Here is a 26,238-nt window from a genome sequence, read left to right on the forward strand (position 1 = left end):
TGCCAAGGTAATTGTCTCTTCCATTTTAAAAGCAACTTATATTGCAATATACGTAGCAGACAATATACATGTCACCTGTTGTGGGGTTTCAGTATAGTTCATAGAGTAATGAGTTTAATTACATTCTCCTCAAATCTTCAAACCGGGTGTTAGGTTGAATTTTTATGCCCAGCTGAAAACTGGAGGGAGCAATACTGTTCGCAGGCTGGGTTTTTCCTTCGAGACCAACAGGCTTCTAGCTTCCGAGAGACACGGAGGGGCACACTTGGGCAGAGCTGTTCGTGCTTGTCTTTTCAGGTGTTTTGGAGCTAACTTTGAGGGAGGACGGAGCACGGGGATGCAATGCCTGCGGGCACCCGGCTAGCCCCGCTGGTCCCTCCCTAGCGCTCCCGCGCCCGCCGCTCGCTGACAGAGGGTGAAGCCCGGCGTGGTTCAGTGAGTAATTCCACTTTTCCATCGCTGCTGAATGGCTGTGGGGGCTGCTCGCTTTGCCTGGGGCTCGTCTGACGGCAGGGGTCTGGCAGAAAGAAGTTGCTTTTGGGGTTGGTGCATGCGGGGCTCGTGGCAGGAATAAAGTTAACCCGGTGAGCTGCAGGAGGAAAGTTGCACGCTCTGCTTGGAGGGGGATTGCTGTTTAATCCCGGGTTTATTTCAAAGAGGCTTCTGAAGACGTTTTTCTCAAGGACAGACCAAGGGCGTTTCAAATTGAATAAAGGCACAATGGGAGAAGTAAAGTAAAGAAAGGGATGTCGTTTTTTTGCGGGAGCACAGCTGGGATCTGAAGAGTGTCTTTGTGCTACGGAAGTACTCGCAGCATCCTCCACCCCACCGTGCTGCCGGTCCCTGGTGCAGCTCAGCACACCAGGTTCAGTCAGCCGCTGGTGTAAATCGGCATAACTTCCCTGCCTTCAGCCTCATCTGACACCAGCTGAGGGCATGGCTTGGAGATTGGCAAATTCAGGTTTTGTAATTTTATTTAGATGAGGCGCCTCCCAGTTCTCTCTGGCTGCAGGTGACTTTGTATTTTAATCCAGATGTCACACTGATTTTCCCGGTCAGGCAGAGCCCCTCTGTTCCGTCATTAAAGTTAGTTAGCTGATGCACCTGCTGTTTAGATTAGAAAGGCTGCCAGGGGCACGAGTTTTTCAGTGATTGGGTGTGAAAGAGGGACCAGGAAAAAAATTTCCCAACAGGAAAAGTACATGTGCTGAATTAAATCAGAACACTGCAGAAGGTATGCCTTGAGAAACACTTTTGTTGGTGAGCACAGTTAGCTCTGATGTTTCTGTTATTCTGTCTATTGGAAATGTTTGAGTCAAATGCTTCCTGATGTTTTGTGGAAAAAGAGTGGGTAGAAAGCAGCAATTTTCTTTCTTGGGCATTCAGTGATTTGCCATGAGTTTTCTCACCTGCAGGGTTGAGTCATGACTGCACAGGTGCTTGACGGTGGCTAGGGGACTTAAAAAGAAGAAATTGCAACAGGATGCTTTTCCCTCAGCCATTGCCTTAGTTTCATGCATGACACAAAGATTTGGGAGTCTGTTAAACGTTTTAGTTTTTGTTTTTTTTCTTAAAGAGAAACACAATATAGCACCTGATCATGGTACCAGAGGTTCAGTAGCCTGATATGTGACCTCACACAGATGTCTCCTCAACCTCTTTCCTTCCCTCCAATTTAGGCAATATAAAAGAAGAGGAAAAAAGCAAGAGAGGTCAGGTTGTGGGGTGAAGGAGGAAGCAGGCTGTGGGACAGTTGTCCATTCACCTCCCAGAGGCAGGAGACAGGCAAGCCCTGCCAGCTGGGCTCCTGCCCGCTCCCCCAGCCAGCCCTGCTGTGGGGAGGCATTTGGGCAAGGGCCTCTCTGCTGGGACATGGGCTGGCCTCACTGGGGATGCATCCATCCTCCTCATCCCTGGCCATGCTGGCGCCTGTCAGCATCCTAGGGCACCCCAAGCACCCAGCTCTGGAGGGAGACAGCTCAAGCCCAACAGTAAAATATGGGACAATTTAACTCATTTAAATAGAATCATAGAAACTGGACTTCAGTGATCCTGCGGGGCCCTTTCAACTCAGGATATTCCATGACTGTAGGGTTCAAATTCCCCAGCATCACCACTTCTCAGTGGGCTCCTTCCCTGCAGAGCTGAATCCACATCACTAAGGCTAGCCCATATTCCTAGCCCTGTCTTGGAAACACCCAGGGTACTTCCAGCTGGAGGCAGAGGCGTGCTCTCCTCCTGCAAATGGCAGGGAACCCACACACACCTGGCAAGTAAATAAAAGGGATAAAGGCACATTTTGGGGTAAGGAAGAGCTTCAGGAAGTAGTTGATGAGAGCAAGGCAGCAATGATTTCTATTGAAAATTGGAAGAAATGAAATGTTTATATTTTGGTAACACTGAAGTCAGCAAAGCCCTGTTTTCTTCAGGAGGTTTTAGTTCACTTTCATAAACTGTACTCAATGGTCACGTTGTGTCTCTAAAAAAAAAAAAAAGTAACAATGAGAAAATATGCCCAAGTACCCTAAAGTCCTACCCTACTTCTTTCTCTACAGCTTTAAAATGGTGCAAAGGAGGAGTCAGCTTTATTTATATAAAACACTCCTAGCTGAGTTCCCCAGCTGACCATTAAGAGCAGCTACAGTGTTTAACAGGTGATGGCTCTCTGCTGTGAGAATGAACAATAATCACTTCACTTATGCAAAGAAAAATAGTCAAGGCTCACATTGGAGGGAAGAATTAATGTATTAATTCTGTCATAACAAGTTGTCTCATGAGGAATTGGTTTCCTGTACAAAGGAAGCAACATTTTCTCTTTATTTTGCTGTATATTAGAAAAGAAACTTGATTCAAAATTGTGTGTCAGGAGATTACACATTGCTCTGCTGAACACAATCATGATGTACTGGTGCACTAAAGGTACTGGCTGATTTGCTATTGACTAATAAAATAGAAAAGAGTTTATTATCTAAGTTAGCATCTTTGCACCAAGTTCTTCTATTGATGAGAATGAAGAAATTAAAAAAGGAAAAGGTGATGTGCAGAGCAGGTGGAGTTAAAATTTATTAAACTTCCAAATTTCTGATTTTTTTTTTTTAATAAAGCCTTATTAAAGATGGTGAACCTGTAAGTCATTCATTAAGACTGACTGTTCCCTTTAGGAAATAGTGCAAATTTGGCTTGAATAAAGGATTGCCCAGAGAGAGTCTGGATGCATAATTATATTCCACTGAAGGATGAATAATTCCTCTTGAACAGAGCAGTTTGCTGTAGCCCTGCACTTTATACTGACCTCACCTTGAAGGGTGATTCTCGTGGCACAGAAGAAATGGTGCTGTAAATGCTAGCCTTTCCCTCTCCCCCTGTGAGAGTTAGCTACTCTGTTCACTCAGGGCGTGAGACGCCAAGGATGGGCTTTCCTCCCCAACGTCAGCTGGCACTGCAGCGGGGACGTGTGTGTGCTTTCCTGCTCCTCTTCCCTGGCACGGGCAGTGGTGCCGGTGTGCTCGGCATCTGAAACGTCACACTGACAGAAGCTTTGGCAGGGGCCAGCTGTTGCTCTCGTTGCCTCAAGTATTTTCATGCACTGAACTCCCAGGAGCGTTTGCTGACGTTTTCTATATTTACTACAGGTGTGGCTGAGCTGGAGCATCCAGAGCTGTGCCCTGAATTGCTCGGAGTGCTTTGGTTGCCCTGCTCCTCAGCTGCCCCACAGGCAGACGCTGGGTGCCCTCCCGGCTCTGCTGCAGCTGGAGCAGCAGGGAAGGGCTGCCCTTGGCAGGGGAGCGGGAGGCCCGAGGTCTCACTCCTCCGTGCACCCTGCCCTGGCACGCAGGCACTGCCCGCCTTCCTGCCACCACGCTGCAGCTCCGAGCTCCTGGCTCAGGGGATGGGCGGCGGGCTAAGGCCACCCGCAGCTCTGCCCCACATCCATGCTGGTAGAGATGTGCTTTCCTTGACAGCTGGAACTGGTGCTGCACCTGAAGCAGTGTCTGGCTCTGTACGCTCTCCCACCTTGGCACAGGGTGCCAGGGAGTAGCAGCTGCTCAGTTGCTGGGCTTCTGCTGGCACCTGTACAAGCCTTGCTTTGTCAGGGAGAATTGTAGAAAGTTCATCCCACAGCATGTACAGCGATAGGCAATTCCTTGAGCTCCCCTGTGATCTCCAGTAGTTTGAAAAAATCAGCCGTGTTTCTCTGTAACATTCCTCAGACACGAGCAGCACGTGCTGCCTTTTGCTGAGGGGTGAGTGTCCGAGAGCTGCCCTGCCTCTCTCTTGTGTAAATACCTTCTCATGGTGCTTGCCTCCATCTCTCCATGCTTCCATTTGTGTGCCAGTGGTGTGAGGGAGGTACCACAGGATGTATTTTACTTGGTGGGAGGTGCAAGGGAGGGTATGAGATGCTTTCTTGTTTCAGCCCACCTTCCTGCAGGTGTCACACGCCTGAGGTTTCAATGAAGGAGCTAACTGTGAGTAACATGTAAACCACCACACCCCTAAAATGCAGGATAAGTCCTTGTTGACTTGAAAGCCTGTAAGCAGCATTGCCCCCCAGTGATTTCTTCCTGCCTGCCTGCCTGCCAGGAAAGACACCACAGACAGGTAGGTTTTTAACCCAAGACCTTGTCTTGCACCACAGGCAGATTTATTGAGAATTATGGTCATTGTGCTCCTGAGAGGCTCCAGTGGGTGTTCAGGCACTCTATGAACTCACAGTCAGAGGGAATGTGTCACTCAAACACTCAGTCTATCAAGGCAAGAGAAAGGAAAGGCAGGAATGAGGGATCACCTCTGGTCTTGTTTGCTGGGTGTCCTATTGCCACCTCCTGTCCCCCCCTGATGCCAGTGTCATCTCTTGGGTACACAGAGCAGCCTGGAGTTGGGGCAGAATGGGCACACCTGAGCCATGAGATCAGCACTGCACCTTGCAAGGAGCTGTGGAGGCTCTCCTGGGGAGGCAGCAAGGGGCACAGGCTGCTTTCTGGTGGAACCCTTGTTTTAGAGGGTCATAGTGTAAAATGATCTGATTTCCAAAGTACGCATCAGTGGTTTGCAGCCATTGAGACCTGTGGACAGTCTGGGGAGAGAAACATGACTGGAGGCAGGAGTAAAGATTTGGGAGAGGTCTTCAAACCTGGCCAGAGATGGTACTCAGATTTTGAAAGGAGACACAGGCACTGAACAGGGCAAAAGAGAGCTCTGGGGTTTTAGCTAAGGACAAATCCAAAGGGCAACTTTACAATTACGGGTTCCATATTAAAGAACCTGAAAGATTGTGAGGTTTTCTTTTGTCTCTCCTATATTTTTTGTTTTGGGCTTAGCTGCCACTGTGCCTGACTCTGTCCTTGCAGGAAAATGCCTGCACACACTAACTGCTGTGCTCTAAAGCTTGGACAGATGCACCAGCCCAGAGCCAACACAGGGAATCCAGAACCTCTTCAGGGGTTTGTTGGTGACTCCTATGAGAAACCCCACAGCATCTATAGGATTGCAGTCCAGCAGATGTTGTGGAGTCTAACGGTAGATAAGGCCTTTTAATACAGGTATCTGCATATTTCCATGAGCTTGTATGAGCGTGGGAGCTACCCTATTGAACTGTGCAACAGAGACAGAGAAATTTTTTCCTCGTTCTTCATCAGAAAGGATGAAGTGAACCAGTGTTACTTCATTCATTACCCCTAGGAAGAAATATCTTGTGGATGACATATCCATTTGGCATGGCATCTTAAAAATCATGCAGAGGGAACTGAAGGAGAACTTAAGCAAAAGAGTATCTGATGCATTTTTAAGACCTGTTTCCCACAGAAGAGGTCTGTTTCCTGTCTCAGAAAAGCACACACCTAGGGAGGAGTCTTGTTTTGCAAATGCAAAGTGCATGTGCAAGTGCAGATTCTCAAGAGAACATCTGTGAGAAGAAACAGCACAAAAAGTCTCACCTCTCTTTCCTGCACCAGGTGCCAGTAAAGGAAGGGCTCACATTTTGGTGCTGGGAAAAAGGGAGTTGTAGTGGGTGGCCCATCTTTTCAAGGCGAGAATGTTCCCTTCCTGCAGCTTCTGCAGGTGCCAAGGAGGTGGTGAGTGAGGGAGAGGGGATACCCCTCTGTCCCTGAGGGACAGAAGGGACTCCAGTGCCACTGTCAGGCAACAGCAATGCAACAAATAGTGCTTTGGTGCAGATGTGCAGTGTAGACACTCACAGAGCAAAAACAAATAGCAGAGGGGATGTCTTCAAGAAACTGTTTATGATCACTCTTTATGTATATGTGGAGACTCTACCCTGTTGCCTTAAAAAAAAATGTTTGTAGCATTTATCTCCCGATTTAATCTGGCAGCCTCCATCTATTTGCCTGTAAACGATGAATGAGATGTGCCTAGTAACTATCTCTTATGGCTCAGTAAATACTTGAATTTATTTGCATATTAAGTTGGCCACGTTTATGTCGCTCTCGCGAAATGCGGCAGCACGAGCTGCTACACAGAGGAGGCTCGTGGGCCATTACTGTGCCGAGGATTTATGTGAAAGACTCCCTTCAACATTAATGGAAGGTATCTGCACAAATCGCCTTCCGCTGGGGGAACAGACCATAATGTATGTAAATACATATTACTCACCACTGTTTAGTTATTCAAGAGGACGCTTAGCAATCTGAAACCCCGCGCTGGTGCCGATATGTGAGCAGCTTTCCTTAAAATGCGGGAAGAGAGGGTGCTGCTTGTTGTGTAGGTTGTTGTGCCACCTCTGAGCTGGCACACATTTGGAGGTGGTTGCAGGCCCTGAGGCTTCAGTGGGACACAGAGGAGGAAAGCTTTTCAGGGTTAAGTCCTGGCTGAACCGCTATTTCCCACAGGAGTGAGGGTGGTTCTGCTCGGTGGGATGCAAGAGCTGGGAGAAGATGGGTTCCCCTGTCCCTGTTAAGCTCCCAGAGTGGCTGGGAGTGCTCCCTGTTCCCCACCCAGAGGCTCTGCCGTGTGCCCCAATGCTGCAACCTTTCAGGAGGGGCTGCACTGACCCTTCTGGGCTTGTCAGGCTTGGCTCTCCTGCCTTCGCTCACTCACCTGGGCAGCCCCATTCGTGTAGGTCAGTGAGTGGCATGGCTGGGCTCTCCCCACCTGCGTGGTGTAGTATGTCTCCCTTCCCATAGAAATGGATGTTCCTCTGCACACTGGAAGTTTTGCCACTGCCTGCCTGGAGACCCTGGGGCTGCTGGGCTGGTCCTGCCTCACTGCGGAGGCTGCAGGCACGGGCAGGGTCTGCTCTGGGAAAAAAAACTTGTTGTTCCCCGTCTGCGTGGCTTTTTTCCACCTTTTCCACAGGTGTGAAAGTCAGCAGTGTGGCCTGGGGGGTGCAAATCTTGCTATGCCCTCTGCTTGGCTCAAAAACCTTTGGACACTTGTTAACATGTTGTGTTCCTCTTGGGATTGCTGTAGTGGTATCACGTCGCTGAAGTTAAGCCTGTGCAAATACCCTTGTCTCTCAGAACATGGGTTTCTTGGGTGATGCTGAAAACCCAGAAAATGTAGCTCTTCTGTTATTCACAGCTGACTAGTTGAAGGATGTTGTAATGCATTAATTGGGTTTATATTTCATCGGATTTGTAATGTTTTCAGAAGGTAAATTTGCTCTGCAATGAAAAAGAACCAGGTGATTAGGCTGCTGGGACTGACCACGGTGTCGCCGTCTCAGCCTGCTCCTGACCCTGCCCGACCACAGGTTTGTGCGCTTTCCACACCTGCACCCGGGAGCTCGGGTGTGTCAGGGCACCCTGCAGCCGACACAAAAATGTGCTGGTGGCCTGTGCCAGTCCTCTGGGGTGGAGCTGTGTGGTATGAGGAGAGACACCTGGGAGAAACCTGCAACTTCAGGGACATATTTCTTAACAAGATTGTTAGAGACGGTGAAATTCCTTCAGTCTCAGATATTTGGGAACTTATATTAAATTTACCTGTCGTGCTTGTTACCTCTGATTTCTAATTAAATGAAGTTATTAAACTGGGAGACAATACTGCAAAAATCACTATTTTTTTTTTTCTTTACGCATTATTTTTACATGCTTAGCAGTGGCAGCCTCTGCCGACAGCAGGGACTGATGCTGAGATGGCAAAGAAACTCCAAAGAAACTTTGTCAAAAAGCAAGATCTGCTCAGGCGAGCTACCATTAACCTCGTGCCAGGGCTTTTGTCTCTCCGTGAACCTTGAACACATGGAGCAAGAGGGTCTGTCCAAGGAAGGGCTGATGTTTAGTGGTGAACTTGGCAGTGCTGGGCTAGCAGTTGGACTCAATGGCCTCTGAGGTCTTTTCCAACCTAAATGTTTCTGTGATTCCATGCCGTATTTATTTACCTGGGTAGGATGAGGAGAAAATGAAGGGAGGTTGGGGTATGTGATGTGGAGGTAGGCATGCAGGAACATCCTCCTCTGTGAAATGGGGAGAGCAGGACTGATCGAGACTTCTGGTGGGTGATTTACTCTAATCCATTTGGAAGCTGGTGCGTTCTCTCAAACTCATTAATATCTAGCTCTGCAGATACAGAGGTCTCATGCAGAGGCACATACGGGAGGGGATGATGAGCGTGCAGAAGCCCATCCTGGTGCCTGGGTGAAAGCTTCAGAGCAGGTAGGGAGCTGGAAGAAGAAAGAAGTGAGGCTCCAACCCCTCTCAAGTACGTTTGGGGGGGACTCCAGCACAACTCGGAGAGCGCAGCTGATAGCGAGTCCTGCTGGAGGCTGTGCCAAGGGAAATGTACCTGAGGCCAAAGAGGGAGAGAGCTTTCCAGAGCAGGCACAAATTGCCATGGATGCCCATCTGTGTGCCTAAGACCTCACACGAGCTCGTTTTCCCCCAGATAATGTGAGGTTACAGGAACACGTGATGTACAGGTCCAATGGCAAACAAGGCCGTGTGTGCCACTCTGTTTTTTCTCCTATCAGTGCCAGCATGCAGAAACATGTACAGCCACGGGGGCACTCGTGTCTGGCACTTTACCAGCTAAATGAAAGTGCAGAGGAACTGGAAATCCTAACGATGGTCTTGCTGTGTACTCAGCCTGTGTCCCAGGCTGTGACTGCACTCTTAATTACTGTTTGATGAAGAAGTGTTGCCAGCCAGAGGTACTGTAATTATTTATTGTTAGTAGGTCCAGGAGACAGGGCACTGCCATCCCCAACTTGTTTGTTTGTTTGTTTTTAACACAGAAATAAATGGCAGCAGAATAAATAAATAAAGTCAGCCTCTGAAAAGGTCACATTTGCCTACAGTCACAGTCTATATGCCAGTTTCCTATGCTAATTTTGGGACAGTGAAAAGCCTGACACTCTGGTCATGCTGCCTGTGATTGCTAGTGGGGGCAGCTCAGGCTGGTCAACACAGGTGCCTTTAAGCATCAGAAGAGAAAAGATGGGCTGGGAAGACCAGGAGATTGTGCTCCATAAGGGAATGTTAACTTAGAGGAAAATGGGAGTAAAATTAAACAAATAAAGTCTGAAATTCTTCCAGGTACTCAGAAGGCTTCAGTCACTATGTGCTATGGATGGCACTGTACCACAGCCCCCTGATAAAGGAGAAGAGAAACTCGCAATAGGATAAACTCTGACTAGAGAAAATTCTGACAAAGAATCTGGGGGATGATGACATTGATTGTGTTGGACCCTGCGTAAATTACATCACAAGAGAGTAAATCTGAGTTTGGGCTTTAGGGTGCAGAGGGAGGAGTTTGCAGTGGGTCACTTTGCCTGTTCTACTGTGGGCATCTGAAACACACACGATCCACATTTAGAGACTGGTTTGGATTTCCAAGAGAGATACAAGAAACTTTTCAATTTGCCTTTTCATTTTCTTTGCAGTATCACAGAGATTTCCTGAAGTGATATATCCTAGTTGTCTCAAACACTGCCACAAAGAGCTTATAATCTGTCCATGAGTGATGTGGTCCCACATACAAACAATAAAAAGGGATGACTTACCTCCACCCAATGTGACCATCCCCTACAGAGGGGCAGGCAGAATGAACTGTGACCTGCAGATATTTTATTTGTCTCAATCATTTGTGCTTTCTCACTGGCAGGAGAAAGAGGTTAAAAGCTGAAATGTTTTATCGAACAATTTTGAAATGACTTTGCAGGGAAGCAGCATGCCTGGGGCATGGAGGGGCTTTCTGAAGGCTTTGGACTAAGGGGATTCAGGTGATGGGAGAGCAGAACAGTCCACCCTGCTGTGCAGGCACGCTGAGCCCTTCTCACCAAGTGCCTACTGTGCTTGGCAGGTGCTGGAGGGAGCTCTCCCGAGGGAAGGGAGGTGCCACCAATCATTCCGTGTGCTGCTCCTCTGGTGATTCATACCATGGCACAGCCCTCAGACACCGAGCAGCTCCCAGAGCCCCTGCTGCCCTGAGCACAGAAACCTCTGTGGCACATTGGAATGCGCTGCCCTGGGTGGCTGCTGTCACTCTCGGGCTGCTGTGCGCCTCATCCTGCGCCTGAAGGCATTTCTTCCTTGGCAGCCCCTGGTAATTCCATGGAACTGTGAGGAGTTGACTTTGCTGCTTGAGTTGTTGTCCCAATTAGTTAGAAGAAATGTAGCCAGGAATAGAAGATGTTGCCATTCTAGAAATCTCTTGCCAATTCTGTGATGCAGACATGGGAAATATGAAAACAGTGACACCTTGGGAGCCAGTAAACAATTCAATGCGTGGTGCAGAAAAAAATCCCTGTGTGCAGGGACCGAGAATGCAATGCAAGTTTTTCTCTAGCCCACAGAGCCCTGTTGCAGAGGTTTAAGCTGTACTGCAAGAGGACATATGCCTTCTGCTAGTGCTCTGTGTTTGCTCTCACCAGCCACTGTCAGGATTACACAGGGGCCAAACTCTGGTTCCATAAAATGTCTGAAAGTTTTTTGTTTGTTGCCCTCAGATCAGGTTTGGAAGTGTGCCTTCTACTGACAGGCCCTTGCAAGCACAAACCAACTGAAAATTCATTCAGAGGAACCTTTCATCTGGGGTGTGTTTTCTTAAATAGCAGCGAAAGCAGACATTTGATCAGTACAGTTTTGCAGATTCTATTGCTGGAGGTATGCAGACTCTGACACACGAGCCAGCTGGAGAGGTTTTGCTCTGAATATTGAGTTTCTAGGTGGTGAAAACAGGGTTGTTGCCAAACACAATGTAAAAGTCATTGAGAAAACAGAAAATGGTGGTTAGCTGGAGGAGGAAATGGATCAAAACTGTTCTCAAAAATGAAGGTTATATGTTTCTTTAGAAAATGTATTACGGATATAGCCAATCAGGGGTGAACTTTACTCTAGAGTGCTGTGTCCTTTAATAATCAGCCCCAGTTAACAAAGCTCTGCTCCCCAGTCACCAGTCACAGTGAGCTGCTCCTTGCTAACTTGGTGCATGATATTCCCATGGTTCAGTCTTAGGTCCAGAATATTTTGCAGTTTCCCAGCACGCTTTTATTCCACATGTATCCCACCTTCATTTTGAGAGCCACCTGCAGCCTTCCCCAGAGTGTCCGGGCACACAGCAAGCCTGTTAGTGGCCAGAACTCACCTTCCCAGGAGGGGTGTGCCAGCAAAAAAATCACAGCTGATGGTCTGAAACTTCCCCACTACCTTCTGCCAGCCTGCCTGGTGATTGCTGAGGCACCAGCGTTTTTCTGCTGGAGTGGGAAGCAGTAGCACTGGGGTGACCACCCGGTTCCCAAAGAGTCCAGGTTAACACAGCAGGCTCTAGCAAGTAATGTACATGCTTTTCTTATTCCTGAACTTAATTATTAAATTAATATCCTTTCATTCATGCTGTCCAATTAAAATGTTAAAATGTGATCTGAATATAAATGTATCTCTCATGCGTGGAAGTGGAAGCTTTCAGCATCTTCAGAATCCGTGGTCCCTGAAATCTCTAAAGACAGAAACATAAGAGCTGCTCCAGTTCATGCCAGAAAAGGATGAATCTTTTATAAGTATTATTTCTCAAAATGTAATATAAAAGTGCATCAGACCCCTAAGGAATAAAGTTAACTTTGTGTGAGAAATGTGTGAAATTTCTGCCCTCTGTCCAAAAAAAGATATTTCCCCATTGACTTTTGTAATATCAGTTCCTCAGATTTAGGGGGCTAATTTATTTCTTGGGACAGATGTCTGCAGTAGGCACAGCTCTGGCACTCCTGATGCAGTCAGGTTGGTCGGCGGCTGCCTCTCACTGCTGGCGGGAGGGGAGGGCTTGTGCAGGAGCAGGGGGCTGGGCACGGCTGCCAAGCCCCCCAGCATCCCCCAGGGAAATCAGCTGCGTGCAACTGGAGAAGCAGTGGACTGCTTCTTCAGTGCTCAGACTGCCTGCAAAGCATACTTGGATGGGAAGGAGGGGAGAGTGCCGCACCTTTTTCCCAAAGTAGGCGCATTAGCCCTGGTGATTTCACGCAGTAGACGTAATCTGGCAAGCAAGGGAAAATGGAAATTTTATCCCATATTGTGGGCTCAAGAAAGGTGGGGAGTGATGGCAGCTGTACTCAGGACAGGGGCTGTCTCAGTTTTAGAAATGTACTTACTTGGCAAGGTAACTCAGGATGGCAGTGTGTAAGCCTTAATGAAACACTGAGAGCAGCACAGGAAGAAATAAATGCCAACACAAAACATCCAGACCACCTCAAGCTGTCCATCATGACCATTTTCTCTTTTACCATATAAAATTTGCTTGTAATTCTTATTAAACTGAATCTGAGGAAGACAGGGAGTTTTTCAACTCGACTCCAGCTTCTGTTCCAGGAATTCTTTCTGTTAGTTACAGATGATTTCAGGGATCAGACCAGTTTAAATTAAATTGCTGGTTCAGAATCACAGCCTCAGTGCCACGTAATTAATTAATTAATTAATTGATGTCAGACTGTCAGACATACTGGGCATCTTTGCATCTCCAGCACTTGAGGCTTGAGCTGGGGAAACTGGAACTTGAGGATCTTGGTGCTGAAAATCACACCTGGTGGGACAGGGAGAGAGGAATTATGTGCTCTTCATCACAGTCCTCCCAGTCACTGGAAAATTCACTTGGTCCAGACTGTAGATGGTCAAAGGTGGCAGAGAAGCAGATGGAGGCTGATTGCAGCCTGGAAAGGGAGCAGCCCTCCATTACACATCCCTGCATCCAGAGGGATGCTGGGGAAGGATGGAGGGTCTCGTGAGCCACCTAAGCAGGGGTATAACGGCTGTGGAGGCAGTGGGGGAGAGGACCTATCTCTTTTGAAGACTTTGCAGCCTGTCAGCACCAAGGGGAGGATGCTCACATGTGGAAGGGGAGGTGAGGAAATGAAGTGGAGGTAGGCTGAGAGGTAGGGCTGGCAAGCAGAGCTTGGAAGTCTGCAGGAGCATCTACTTGTATAATAAATACCAAACTTATAATACTCAGCCCTCAGCCTCAGCTCTCCACCCTGCCTCTCCAAGATCCCAGAGGGAGTTTTGCAAGGCTTCTGCACAGGTCCCCCAGCAGTCCATTTTACCACCCTCAGGATTTCAGGACGAAGGATTTTAAGAGGGTCTTTTTAGCAAAGCAAAATGGCACCTGTGCATACAGAGAAGCTGAGGCAGGAGGTCCCAGGACAGTGAGGGGAGGGATGCAAGTTGTTTTTCTGGGACCTTGTCTTGCAAATGGTAGGCCACAGTCTGAGGCTAACATCTGCAAGTGGAACTCCACCCACGCCTGCAGCTTGCCAAGGTTGGACACTAAGTCCTCTTACTATTTCTTCTTATTTCCCTGCAATATCAGAAGCGGGGGCACTAACTCCACACAAGATAGATAGGGAAGGAAGGAATTACCTTTGCTTTGTCCCTTCGTCGTGCACATTTGCCTTGACCACCTCCGCAGGGTGACCCTTGCCCCTCACACGGCCTCGCTCATCCATTTTTCACATCTTTCCTTTGGTGCTCTGCCTGTGCTCACTCGCTCTCCTTAAATTTCATTCCCTCAACTCCCTGCTTCAGGCTATGCATCTGCAACAAAAACGTCAGGCCAAATGAAGAAAGGTAAGACCAGGAGGCGAGGCTGGCCTCGGCTGCTCCTGGGGGTCCCATTCTCGCCAGGGTTTTCGAGTTCTTCTGGCTCATTAAGCAAACCTGAGTGAGAAGGGGCATGCAGCTAGTGCTCTACCTGCGGTCACCAGGGTGCTATCCTTCAAAAGAACACCTCCTCAAGGACAGCACTGTCGTTGCTGATGAATTTAACTTTAAAAAAAAAAAAAAAAAAAAATCACACTCCAAGAAGACACTGGGAATCATTTCCCCTTTCCTTTGCTCTTAGAAACAACAAAAGGTGCAGACGCCGTCAACAATTTTTGTTTGGATTTTGAAAAATCCTGTGTTTTTTTCTACCAGCTCCCTGTCTCTTCATTAAGGCAGCCAGATGGTGATGTACGATGCCCAGTCCTTTCCCACCCCAGTGCAACAACTGAAAATACCAGGACCTGCCCTCACCATCTGAAAAGCAAGCCTGCTGCAGGACCCCTTCTGTCACTCCTGAGCCTAGAGCAGCCAGCAAAGCACCTGTGGCAGACACATTGACAGGTTTCTGCTGCACTGAGACACGTTTACAAGTGTAAACGGTTGTTTCCTTGTTTTAACTCTGATTTGGATCCTCTGGCAAATTATTTAATGAAGCACTGTACAATTGCTATTGCGGGGTAACCTTCAGCACAGTCTGGAGACATGCGGGTGGAAAGGCCTGAGACCACCTGCAAAGAGAAACGTGCCATTTTCCAAGATGTGAAAGCCAACCAGCAGAGTGCCACCCACGCCCAGCCTGGCTGCTGCACCTCCTTCAGCTCCCGTGGGGCAGGGCACAAAGTCAATCACAGCTTTTATAGGAACAGCCTCAGGTAGTTTCCTGGGCAGAGGAGACAAGGGTGCTTGGTTTTCTGTGGACTGATGACATTGTTGACCTGTAACTGCCTGATTCTGGTGTCTGAGAGGGTGTCAGGTCTCACAAGATTTTTTTCCCCGCATCAAAACTTTTATATTGTATATTCTGCCCTCATTGTCTCATAAGAGCACAACTAGGGTCTCACATCTCTGTCTTTTACGCATTTCCAATACACCTGCAAGCCTTTGCAGTCCTTGCTCTTGTGCTCCATCAGGTCTGCTTGAAACAACTCAAAGTCCAAAAGTCGTACGAGGAGTGAAAGAGACCGTGAGTTTGTGAATACATGAACTCTTGCTCTTCAGAAAAGTAGATTAAATAAATGAACCAACTTCTTGCCACGCATATCTCAGGTACAAAGTGATGTCACTGAAGGAAAACTGTCATCTCCCACAGTGTCCCTGGCTGACACGGTGGCTCCAGGGCAAGGTACCCATAGTCCATGCACTGACGGATGCCACTGAATGTTGTTTTGGATGATGCAACTGCTTTCAGTTCTATCAAGGAGAGTTAAATTTCTTCTGTGCTGCACGGAGGTGATGATATGGGGCTGCCACCTCTAGCAAGAGACTACAGCTCATTAGAAATCCATGTTTTTAATGTTTTTACAGTCCAGAACATAAGCACATACACCCCTCTTGTATCTGTGTACACTCCTCACTGTAGTACTGCTTCACGTAAGGAAAACTCACAAATATCTCTTTTAATACCCTCAGGATCAATCTTTTTGGGAGTGTCTTCAAGCAGGAATGTGTTGGAATTTTCTTCACCTTTTCTAAACTGCTTCTGAAAATGTCTGAAACATAAAATAGCTGGCAAAAGTAAATCACTCAAGGATATGGGGGGCAAACATTAATTTATTCAAATGAGAGGTACTGAAATATTTTGCTCACTTCTCCTTGAGGAACAACATGTGGCAGTGGTTGGGTACGGGTGATGGGAGTGTGAGGAGCCTGTATTCTGCCATCAGCTGGCCTTATCCCAGGAAAGTTGCTTTGCATGTGTGGTTGTCTTCTAGCCCCTGGAGGGGATGCTGTGGGACATTTGGGAGAAGGGAGACACTGAAAGGATAGTAAGTTCCTAACTTGGAACCTGACAAGGAGGTTGAAACAAGCCCAGGAATCTCATCTTTCTTACCCACGAAGCTTGAGTTTTCACTTGCAAAGAAGTCAAATCTTTCCTCTGCAGTGTAACCAGGAACACAGGACAACACGGTGTCGGCCACTGCAAACAGGCATGAGCAACAAAGTGTGGGATTCACAAGGGCATTGTAGACATCTAGACAGGAGTTTGTTTTTCCAGACTCATTTTATAATCAGAAGAAGCTAGTACACATAGGACGTGATAAATGTCACCCTAGTGTTGGGTATAAAATAGACAAGTCAAATCTAACTTTCAGAAATGAGATAAATTTTGGTTTAAGACACCTAAATGCAGATGTCTACACGGAAGGGACAAACTGGACCTGATCAGTGGACCCTAGAGCCACTGAAGCCACCACAAACCACATTTATATCTGGACACCTTTAACCATTTATATCTGGACACATCTCCACACCTTCAACCGTACTGGCTACATCTCTCCTGACACCATGGGATGTCGGACAACCAGCACCCATAGAGACACCCGTGTCTAAGTATTTGAATCTAGGCTTTAGGTATCTTAATCTGTTACTGAATTACTCCCTACACCTAAGTCTGGTTGTCTAAAATAGTCATCTGGTGCCATCTTAGATGACTCAAAGTGTGTGAGATATTTCAGCAGACGTGACAAAGAGTAGCATATTAAAATGACCAGAGGTACCTACAATGAGGTGAAGACAAACTGGGGTTTGAAATTAGGTGGGATGAATCCCATTTTTGGTTCCCACAGATATTTGTGTTGGAGTTTTTTCTTGAACGATTGATTTGGGAAAATAGGCCTGTCTACTTATATCCTGCTGACTAGACAGTGTCCGGAGTTTTATATAGAAATACTCTTCCTGGAGTCAAAATGGGCAAAAATGTCCCTCAGAGAAGCAGCTTCTCATTTCAATCCCTGAAGCAATAGGCAAGAAAAGAGAAGAGGTTTGCAAATCACTGTAAAAGAACTTTGTGCCACAGATAAAAATTATCCTGACCTTTCTTTGAGCAATGGTGAAATGGGTGTTCACCATGAGAGGTCATTAGACAATCACATACAGACATGCAGAGAATATTGGTTCAATGCTTTTATTAGCAAAAAATTCCTACTGTCTGCTTCACTAAGCTCTTACCTTTCATGTACTCTGCAGTGCTGCTTTGGTATTCACGATGAAGAGACGTGTAATGTCTCATGTCCCTGAATACTCCCCAGGAGGAGCAGGCAGGTTTAAAGCTTGGCTTCCAGATCTGACAATGCTTTTCTTTTTGCTCACCTACTCCTTAGACCATCATCTCTGAGCGGTCACAGTCAAAGGACTGCCCTGCTGTGCACAGAAAAAGAGGGGAAAACAGTCATGTTACTGACTGAAAGGCATCCCCTCCCTCTTGTTTAACCATGTGATATTCCCAAACAAATGCGCTTTCCTGAACAACATCTGAAGAAAAGACAGGCAAGATGAGAAGAAGTTTCTCTCTTTCCCACATTCAGCTGTTGGGGATGTAGATCAGTGAGACAGAAAGCTCTGCAGGAGTCAAGAGTTGGAGGCAGGGCTGCAAATACTGACAGGTCAGAGTCTTTCTGCAGCTGGGAGCAATGGGTGGAGGGGAGGGGAGGGAAGGGCAATCTCCTTCAGTTGCTGAGGAACGGGCACATTTTCTACCTGACTGCACCCCTGCACGTTCCTTTGGCTTACAGCAGGAATTGCTTGCTCCTTCCCTTCGTGTCATCCCTGTGCCTGTCCAGGCACAGGTTTACATGAGACCCAGTATAAGCCAAGTTTAAATTATCATCCTGTGGAATTACCAATATAAAATTTAATGTGGTATTTTTACCTTCAGTCCTTGCAGTTACTAGAGTGCAGGTTAAAAGCTGCATTTATTGCAGACATTTACTTTTATTGAGAATGGATCTTTGCAGTCCATCAAAAACACTCATCTTGGGAGGAAATGCACTGAAGCTCCCTCTGCTCTCAGGTGTAGCTTCCAGCACGGTGATCTGTGTTGTTAATTTTGCAGTATACACACCAACACATGGTGCAAGGCATGGATGGTGCAGAGCATGGGCTGTTAGAAATGTCCTACAGCTCACCAGTCTTGACCTAGGGAATGTTTTCTCCCCACCCTTGGCATCCCATGGGACAGACTGCTGTGCATAGGGTGCTCCTCAGGATCCTCTGAAGTCACAGCTGAACCTCTGCTGCCAGAGGGGATGAGACTTCACCTTTCCTGCAGCCTTTGCCCAGCTGTCAGGATGGGGAGAGCTGTTTCCCTGCTGCCTCCTCTCTGGGGCAATGTGGAAGGCAGGGTTAGAAATTGTATTTCCAAATGACAGTGTTTGAGAGACAAGACAGGAGAGGTAACCTCGTGCCTAGCCCTGCATTAAGTGATGAAAAGCCATAAATGTTGTCTCCTGGTGTTATTTTTAAACTAAGACTACAAAAGCGATAGACCCAGGTCAGACTGAAGCTGCACCATCCTTGGCCATCCAAAGCTAGTGCCCTTGGAAAGATACAAGGACAGGGCAAACATATACTGATTTCCCTCCTACAGCGTTCTCCCGAGCTATTTGTACTACAGCGATTTCCTGAGCTGAGACAATGCCTTTGTTAGCAGCCTGTAATTTATTTCCTTGAATTTGCCCTTAAATTTCATCAAACTCTCATAACTTGCCTTGAACCCACCAAGCTTTCCAGCACTGAGCTGTGGCAGCAGTCAGAGCTGCCCTAGGAAAGTCATTCCAAGGTAACACCCTGACTTTGTTGGGGGGCAGTCAGACAAGCCCCTGTGCCCCTCTGACCTCTCTGGCCAACCTGCAATTTGACTGTGTGTTTTTCCAGCCTGCCCAAGAGCTTCCTCCTGGCTCTCAGGGAGGGTTGTGCTGTGACCCCTCACTGTCAGGCAGAAGCAGTTTTTGCGTGTCTGCTGCCCTTCCCTGCTGCTGGGGAGCACCTTTGCCTCGCAGGATCTGCAGCAGTGTGACAACAAATGCCACCAAAAGCACTCACATTTCCCTTAGCACGCAAGAAAGGAGAATCAAGTCACGGTTGGGCTTGTAATAAAATGTAATTACAACAGCTTGTATGCTGAAGTTGACAATGTCTTTGCTGCAACAGATCAAGTATGTTACACTGAGATCCTTCTGTGCACAGTTCGTCTGGGTCTTGTGTGCCAGCACGTGTGGTGAGGAGCTCTTAGAGGTTTTGCCAAAAGGGTGTCATGAGTATTGGGAACGCAGAAACAGCACAAAAACCTGTGATTGTTAAAATTTAGTGTTTCCTGACCACCACATATTTAATACCTCATCTGTTGCAAAAGAAAGCAGCTTTTCAGACAAAGAAGTGCTCTGGGTCAGCAAGGTCTCGTTTTGGGGGTTGATAACTCGGAGTTTCTGAGGTGCCATCAGCTACTTTCCCCATTAGAAGAGAATACGATACAGACAATGCATGTGGTATTCCATGCAGGTGCACAGCCCCTCTCTCATAGCCCCGTGGCCACCAGCGGCCCCTTCTGCAGGAGCCACTCCCTTCCTCAAGCAGGGAGCAAACCTGGGCTGGATTTGTCTTCCTCAGCCTCCACCAAGCTCCTCTGCAAAGGTTTATCTTGCCAGGTTTTGTTCAGAGCAGATTAAAATGCAGAGCCTGCCGCACTGGGCTTTCAGTGTGTTTTGGTGCCAAATCCAGTGTAATTGTTGCATTTGCTTTCCCTGCTGAACTCCCTGCCCACAGACAGCCTGTAATGGAAGATCCTGGGAATGTTTTGTTTTGGGAGGTGGAAGAGGCACGGAGGGTGTCCATCAGAAAGCACTACAGGGAGGAAAACGAACACTGCTGAAAACAGAAGGAAAGCAGTGATGTTCAGGATAAACTGGGCTTTTCCATTTAACTCCTGCTGTGGCAAGCTTGATGATTTTAACCCTGAAAGGACACTCTGCAGTCACATGAGACTTTTCTTTGGTAAAAACTAGAGCCCTATGGCAGGCTTTCATGGGGTTCCCAAGCTGGCTGATCCCGTCTGAAGAGCGAATGCAACCCTAAAGGCTCTGGACAATATGGTAAATCAGGCACTGCAAATTTGCTCTGCTCTGGTGTTTGACATTCAATATTTGCATGAGGGCTTTAGGCAGGTGGGATTGAATAATGGGAATAATGGGACTGTTATAATCAATCTATAAATCCCATTATATATAGTGGATCTATCTGAACAGAGCAGATACCCCTAACACTACTGAAAACACAAAGGTTTTAACATATCGCAAATAAATGCATTTACTGGAGAGCAGGGCTGGGAGCCCTCTATTTTTTTATCATACAGGAGACTGTGTAAACTACAGACTGGATAATACCATAAAAGTGTATTTCTTTTTGGTTAGTTACAATTACAGAGTTTTAACTAGGCATAAAATACTTGCCTTTGAAATAAAGAAGCTACAGATACTTGTCACCAGAGGACCCCTATCAAGTGGTACCCTTCCCACTCTGTGAGTGAGTAATCTCGATTTCATTCCCAGCAACATCAGCTCTGATTACACTGGGTTCTGAAATCGTGGAATTTGAAGTGCTCTGAGAAATTTTTAGGTTTTATAGTTTATAGATTTTGTAAAAAAAAAAAAAAAAAAAGTAGCACTTTGTAGTAATAAACAAACCTTTATTTGCCTTATGTAGAGGATGCTCTTGAACCGCATCTTTAGGTTTTCTCTGAAGCTGGGAGAGCTGTGAGCCTGTTCTATGAAAAAAGCCCAGAAAACAGGGAGTGTTCCATTATCACTGGCCTGAGGGAGCACAATTTTGACAACATTAGCCATTGCAAGGTTTATCATAAAAGTATGAGAATTTTAGACCTTTGTGTCTAGCAATTTATGCAGGCAGGACTGGGACTACTATTCTGCCCATAGGCAGGAAATCAAATGCCTGGACAAAACAACATTTGAAAACATATTTCTAAGGCTGTTTTGGTTTTTAATTAACCTTTGTTCATAGCTGACCCTTACTAGAAGCCGTGAAGGATGCTGTATGTTCCCTTGATATTGTGTGTACGGTTGTATATTTGTTTCCTTTATTAAAATTCGGGCAGGGGAAAATGGACCAGATTCCACTCCATTACCCCTGCTCAACTTCAGCAGCTGCATGGAGTTGTGGTGAAGTAACTGCGTTAATGGAGCACATCCAAAAGCCCACTACTAACATGCATGGTAACAGATGTTATAAAATTGCAGAGAGGAAGTGTTTGGCAATTACCCTCTAACATGGCTACCTTGTGCTGGCAGCCTCATGGCCCAGCTCAGCCTCCCCACACAGGAGCACTGCAGATGAAGAGGAGCTCTCGAAGTCCATTTCGGTACTGGCAGTACTTCTGAGGCGAGGCAGGACTTGTAGAACTACGGAATTTGTGAAAAATACGGTTGGCAGGTGCTTTAGGAGATGATCTACTCCAAACCCCATCTGAAAACAGGCACTGACTGATGGATGCAAGATCAAGCCTTCATCGCACTTACCTGCAGGAAGCAGAGTCAAGGTGGTTGTTGTGGGATTCACCTACTGGATATCTGCAATGGAAGCCTCATCACCTGGGCAACTCCCTCTGCAGTACTCATGGTCAGGAGAGGGAAATGGGAAAGATAAGGGTTTTGTCCAGCTTTGGAGAAGCTGGACCAGCTGTGGTCAGGTGAATCCCACCCAGGATGAAACACACCCACTCAGGCGTGTTTCTTGCTGCTTTGTGATCAATGGTTAAGAGGGAAAATCATGGCATTGAGCAACCTGCCTTTGGATTAAAAAGGACTAAAATGAAAATTAAATAAAGAGTTGGTTTGCTTTTTATTTTTTTTTCCTCTCCCTAGGGCAGATGAGCCACCCACCGTGCCTGGACCCCAGCCTGGCTGCTGGGGAGATGCAGTCCCCCAGGATGGCAGGGAAGAAGCGAGGGCGGCCCCCGCTCCAGCCAGCGCCCATCAAAATGGGGGTTCACAACCTCTTCCCAGCACCAGCCGGTGCTCTGCCAGTCATGAAGATCCCAAAGAAGAGAGGGAGAAAACCTGGGCACAAGGTAGATGCATGACCTTTACATTCCTTGTCCACTTCCTGTTGGTCTTCATACATTTTCTTCTAGAATTTCAGCTGTAATGCAGGAACAGAGGAAAAGTTGTGCAAGTCTGGGGCAGAGCAATGCAAAGGAAAAAAAAAAAAAAAAAAGAAAGAAGACAGTTTCTCTGGTTTCTCTTCTACCTGAGCTGGTGAAAAAAATCACAGAATCATAGAGTATTCTAAGTTGAAGGGGACCGATCAGGATCATTGAGTCCAACTCCTGGTCCTGCACAGGACACCCCAAGAACCACACCATGTATATTTTCCCAAAGGTTAAAATTATTTTAATTTGGTCTGTCTGAAAATGTTTTCCACAATGTTGTGAGGGATGGCTTCACATCTTCAGGGGAGTTTTTATCCTTTGTCGCTTTCTCCTCTCTCACTAACAGTGATTAGAAATTGGACAAACTGAACAGAAAAGGAGAGGAATACAGGAGAGTGGAAATAAAAAGAGGGGGGGGGGGGGGAAAGTTATTTTCCAAAGGAAAAAAGAAAAGAGAGGCATTTGGGAAAAATAATTGTGTTTCACTTTATCTGTCTGCCCACAGCCCAGCTCTCTGTGCAATCCTGGGGCAAAGGCAGAACTAAAGAAAGACAGGAACTCCAAGTACCTTAAGCCCTTCTGATGCTGCTGCTGGCCTGGGTCTCTCTCACCACACCACTTGCAGTGGGCTTGGCAGCAGTGGGAGCAGTGTCACTGTGATGTCTCACACTGCGATGCTGAGGGAGGGAGAATTTGTTCTGGGGAGTGAAATTGGGCTACAAGCTTAGTAAGGAGTCTTGTATTCAGCAGATCGCTCTGTTAATCTCTCTGTCTCTGTCCCCCACTAGCTCGGGGCACTGTACAAGTTTGCCGTGCCTGTTCCTTGTTTTGAATTGACACTGATACAGACATGCAGGCTGTTACACAAGGAGGGCAAATTGCTGACTGTTTGAAAATCAGAGCTGCTTGAGTTCATGGTGTCAAGACAGAAAAGTGAATAAAACAATCAGGGTGTGCACAAGACTGACCCAGCCTTTCCTGGAGAAGGTCTTGTCCAAGTGTTGCCTGGCTCTTCCATGGGCCTCTCTTGGTTCATAGGAGGCAACAACATCCCATGCATGGTGCTGCTGGCTGAGTTCTGGACACAGGGACCAATTGTTTGATCCCTTATCAGGGTGGTTATCCAGGTCAATCTCCCCTTATCTCTGAATGCTAAACAGAACAGGCATACCAGCAACACTAGCCACTGTATGATATCACTAACATTCAGAGATTTGAACCCTTCAAAGACTGGTGGGGTAGACCCAAAGAGCTGGGTGAAAGGTTGGGAAAAAATTTCCCCCAGTGTCATTTCCTCACATTAGGTATCATGGTTAAAGTAACCCTAAAACCACACACAGTTAGTGTATGATAGCCCTGAATCCATGTGCCTGCCTTCCAGAGGAAATTAAAAATCCACTATTTCCTCACTTTTTTAACCCATATAGCAAACTGGATGACAGCCACAGTAGCCTTAGTTACAGGGCCCATGTTTAGATAAGGGCCTGCAAATGGGAGAATTACCGCCACCACCACATGCCACCCAAACCAGGTTAAGCCAGACCACATGATATCCAGTACACAAGAACATAGGCACTTAAGAACTGTTATTCCTTTTTCTCTCAATGCCCTCATGCCCCACGTTGGGCACCAAATTCTGTCTCAGTGTTGAAAGACAGTTGCTGCCCGGGAAAGCTAGAGCTTCCCTTGGAATGGAGAATGTAAACACCTTTCCCTCCAAATTATTATAATTTTGTAACTAGGGGCTTTCAGGCAAAGATATGGGAATAGGAGTAACAGTTCTTTACTAGGAATATTTTAAATAAAGGAAAATACAAATGTAGTAGTAAAACAAACAAACAAACAACAACAAACCACACAACAACAACAACAACAAAAAAAAAAACCAAAAAAACACCACCAACAACACAAAAACACCCCACCAAACAAGCAAGTAAAAACAAAATCCTGGAAAAACCCTGACAGAGTCAAGGCTATGACCTGACACCTTGTTGGTCAGGGTGTTAGAAGCAGTCCAGATAAATCCTCCTGGAGTAACAGATGTGGTTCTGTGGAGTAGAGATAGTCCTGTAGAAAGTCCAGTGGTGATGAGATGGTTCTGGTCTTCTTCTGGGGGTCCAGTGGAAAAACCAGATACCTGCTGTTCTTGAGTCCCAGTTTTTATTTAACTAGGAACAGCTGGCTCCTCCCCCACTGGGTGGAGCATATCACAATGGGATGATGGAATGTGTCATGTCATTGGTGGGTCCTAATGGCCCATTATCAGAAGATGTCCCCCTGGAGGATGGAAGGGTGCTGAAAGAGATAAGAAACACTGCCCCACCTGGGTTTAATGGCTGGGCCATTATCAGAAGGCATCCTCCTCATGCCCCTCTGGAGTTACAAGAGATAAGGAAAAAACATCTCCCCAACAGCTTTCAACAGATGAAATAGAATACACATTTTTTGGTTACATAACCCAAGACACTGTGCTCCTTGGATTTGAGCTTAATCTAGAGCAGACTACCCTCTTCTTTACTTTTCCCTCCTTTTCACTTCCTGCCAGACCTTTTTCCTCCCATCCCCTAACCTCCGTCTAACAGTAGTCCCTAATAGAGCTCCAAGCTAAGACTGGAGCAAGTGTTCCATAAAATGTGGAATTTTTTTTTTTTTTTCCACTTCCATATCAGGATAAAACTCCAAGATCAAAACATCTGAATTGTTCTACTTGAGGTGTTTCTTATTTCAAGTTTATTGTTTATTATATTTATTTATTTCAAGTAATTTAGTAATATCAGTAAAGCTGGGTGACTTGCAGACTCTTCATCAAAACCATCCAGTCTGGACAATAATACTTTGGAGATGTGTTGAAATTGGGTCTTTGATGTTTGAGGTTGAGTGATTTGCCAAATACTACAATGACCTTGTATACAGAGTTTTTCAGACCCTGTCCCTTCTGTCCCTGCTTGTCTGGGTAACCCCTATTTCTTGCTCATGCATTTACATTTGATTTGTAATTTGACAAAAAAAGAAAATGTTGGGGAATATGTTCTGTTCTATCCCAAATGCACCCATCCACCTGGAAAAAAGTCTTTCACCAACCACCACATCTATGTAAATGGGAGAAGTAGTAGACTTAAATTCCTGGAACTGCTGCAATAACACTGTGCATTGGACCTATGTGGCTGAGCATTTGATTGCTGTGGCCCCCTCCTCTTCCAAAGGGACACTTTATCCCTGGCTGGGTACCACACACTCCTCCTCTTTGTCCCCAGACACTCCATGAGGAGGCAACATTGTCCCTCCTTCAGCAGATAAATAAGATCTGAGATGAGGTTATTTATTGATGAGCATGGCACATAAAAAGGCATCCTTTTATAACCTGTGGCTTAGGTGGATGGAGCTGACACTCATGAGCTGCAGCACCCGTGGCATCTGGCCTGGTGCTGTTGATTGGCGCTGCAGGATTTGCACACTGAAGCAATGTTTTCTGTGAGGCACTTTTGTATGCTGTGCACTCAGCTGAAGTGAAACCCCTCTCCATCCAAAGCACTTCCCCAGTGTGAGTCAAAGATTACATTTTTTGATGGGGAACTCTAGCTTGATTTAATTAGCTCCATAACTGTATGACTTTCAGATACCACGAGACTTAAATGCATTTTAAAAAATTACTCCCTGCCCAAATGGCAGACAACCAAATTCTTTATAGCAACCAGAGAGCTGAATTATTACAGAACAGATGGAAAAATACTTCTGAATTTTTAAGAAACCAGGAATTTACAGCCTAGATTTAAATTTATTTTGACCGAGATGTGAATAACAGACATTTTCAATCACATGCTCTTTACAGACAGGTGACCCATTGCCTGTTTTCACTGATATTAAAGCAACTATCTGTGTCTTCCTGAAATGGCATTTCATCACACTTCATCACCAAGAAAAGTCTTTTCCTTGCTATCCTGTTTATATTTTCACAGCTTTGGCTATAAAATTTCATCAGCTGTTTTCCCAAAAACAGTTTTGTACCTTATGTGGAGCTATTTGCCATAAAATGTTACATTTCCCCAAAATACAATATTCTTTCTGATTGTCTAAATCTCTGTGAAAAAGCGTATT

The 26,238-nt window shown here is 46.4% G+C and overlaps 1 protein-coding gene across 1 annotated transcript in view; it reads left to right on the forward strand.

Moving 5' to 3' along the window:
- The first annotated feature begins 401 nt into the window (after positions 1–401).
- The window catches only part of SCML4 (Scm polycomb group protein like 4), a 66,780-nt gene continuing 40,943 nt past the window's right edge, over positions 402–26,238 (forward strand). Inside the window, exons 1-2 of the mRNA XM_040059900.2 lie at positions 402–435; positions 21,857–22,062. Coding sequence (XP_039915834.1) covers positions 21,862–22,062 — 201 coding nt within the window. The 5' untranslated portion in view covers positions 402–435; positions 21,857–21,861. The remainder of the gene's footprint in view (positions 436–21,856; positions 22,063–26,238) is intronic.

The sequence above is a fragment of the Hirundo rustica genome, chromosome 3, assembly GCF_015227805.2.
Source record: "Hirundo rustica isolate bHirRus1 chromosome 3, bHirRus1.pri.v3, whole genome shotgun sequence".
Lineage (NCBI taxonomy): Eukaryota > Metazoa > Chordata > Aves > Passeriformes > Hirundinidae > Hirundo > Hirundo rustica.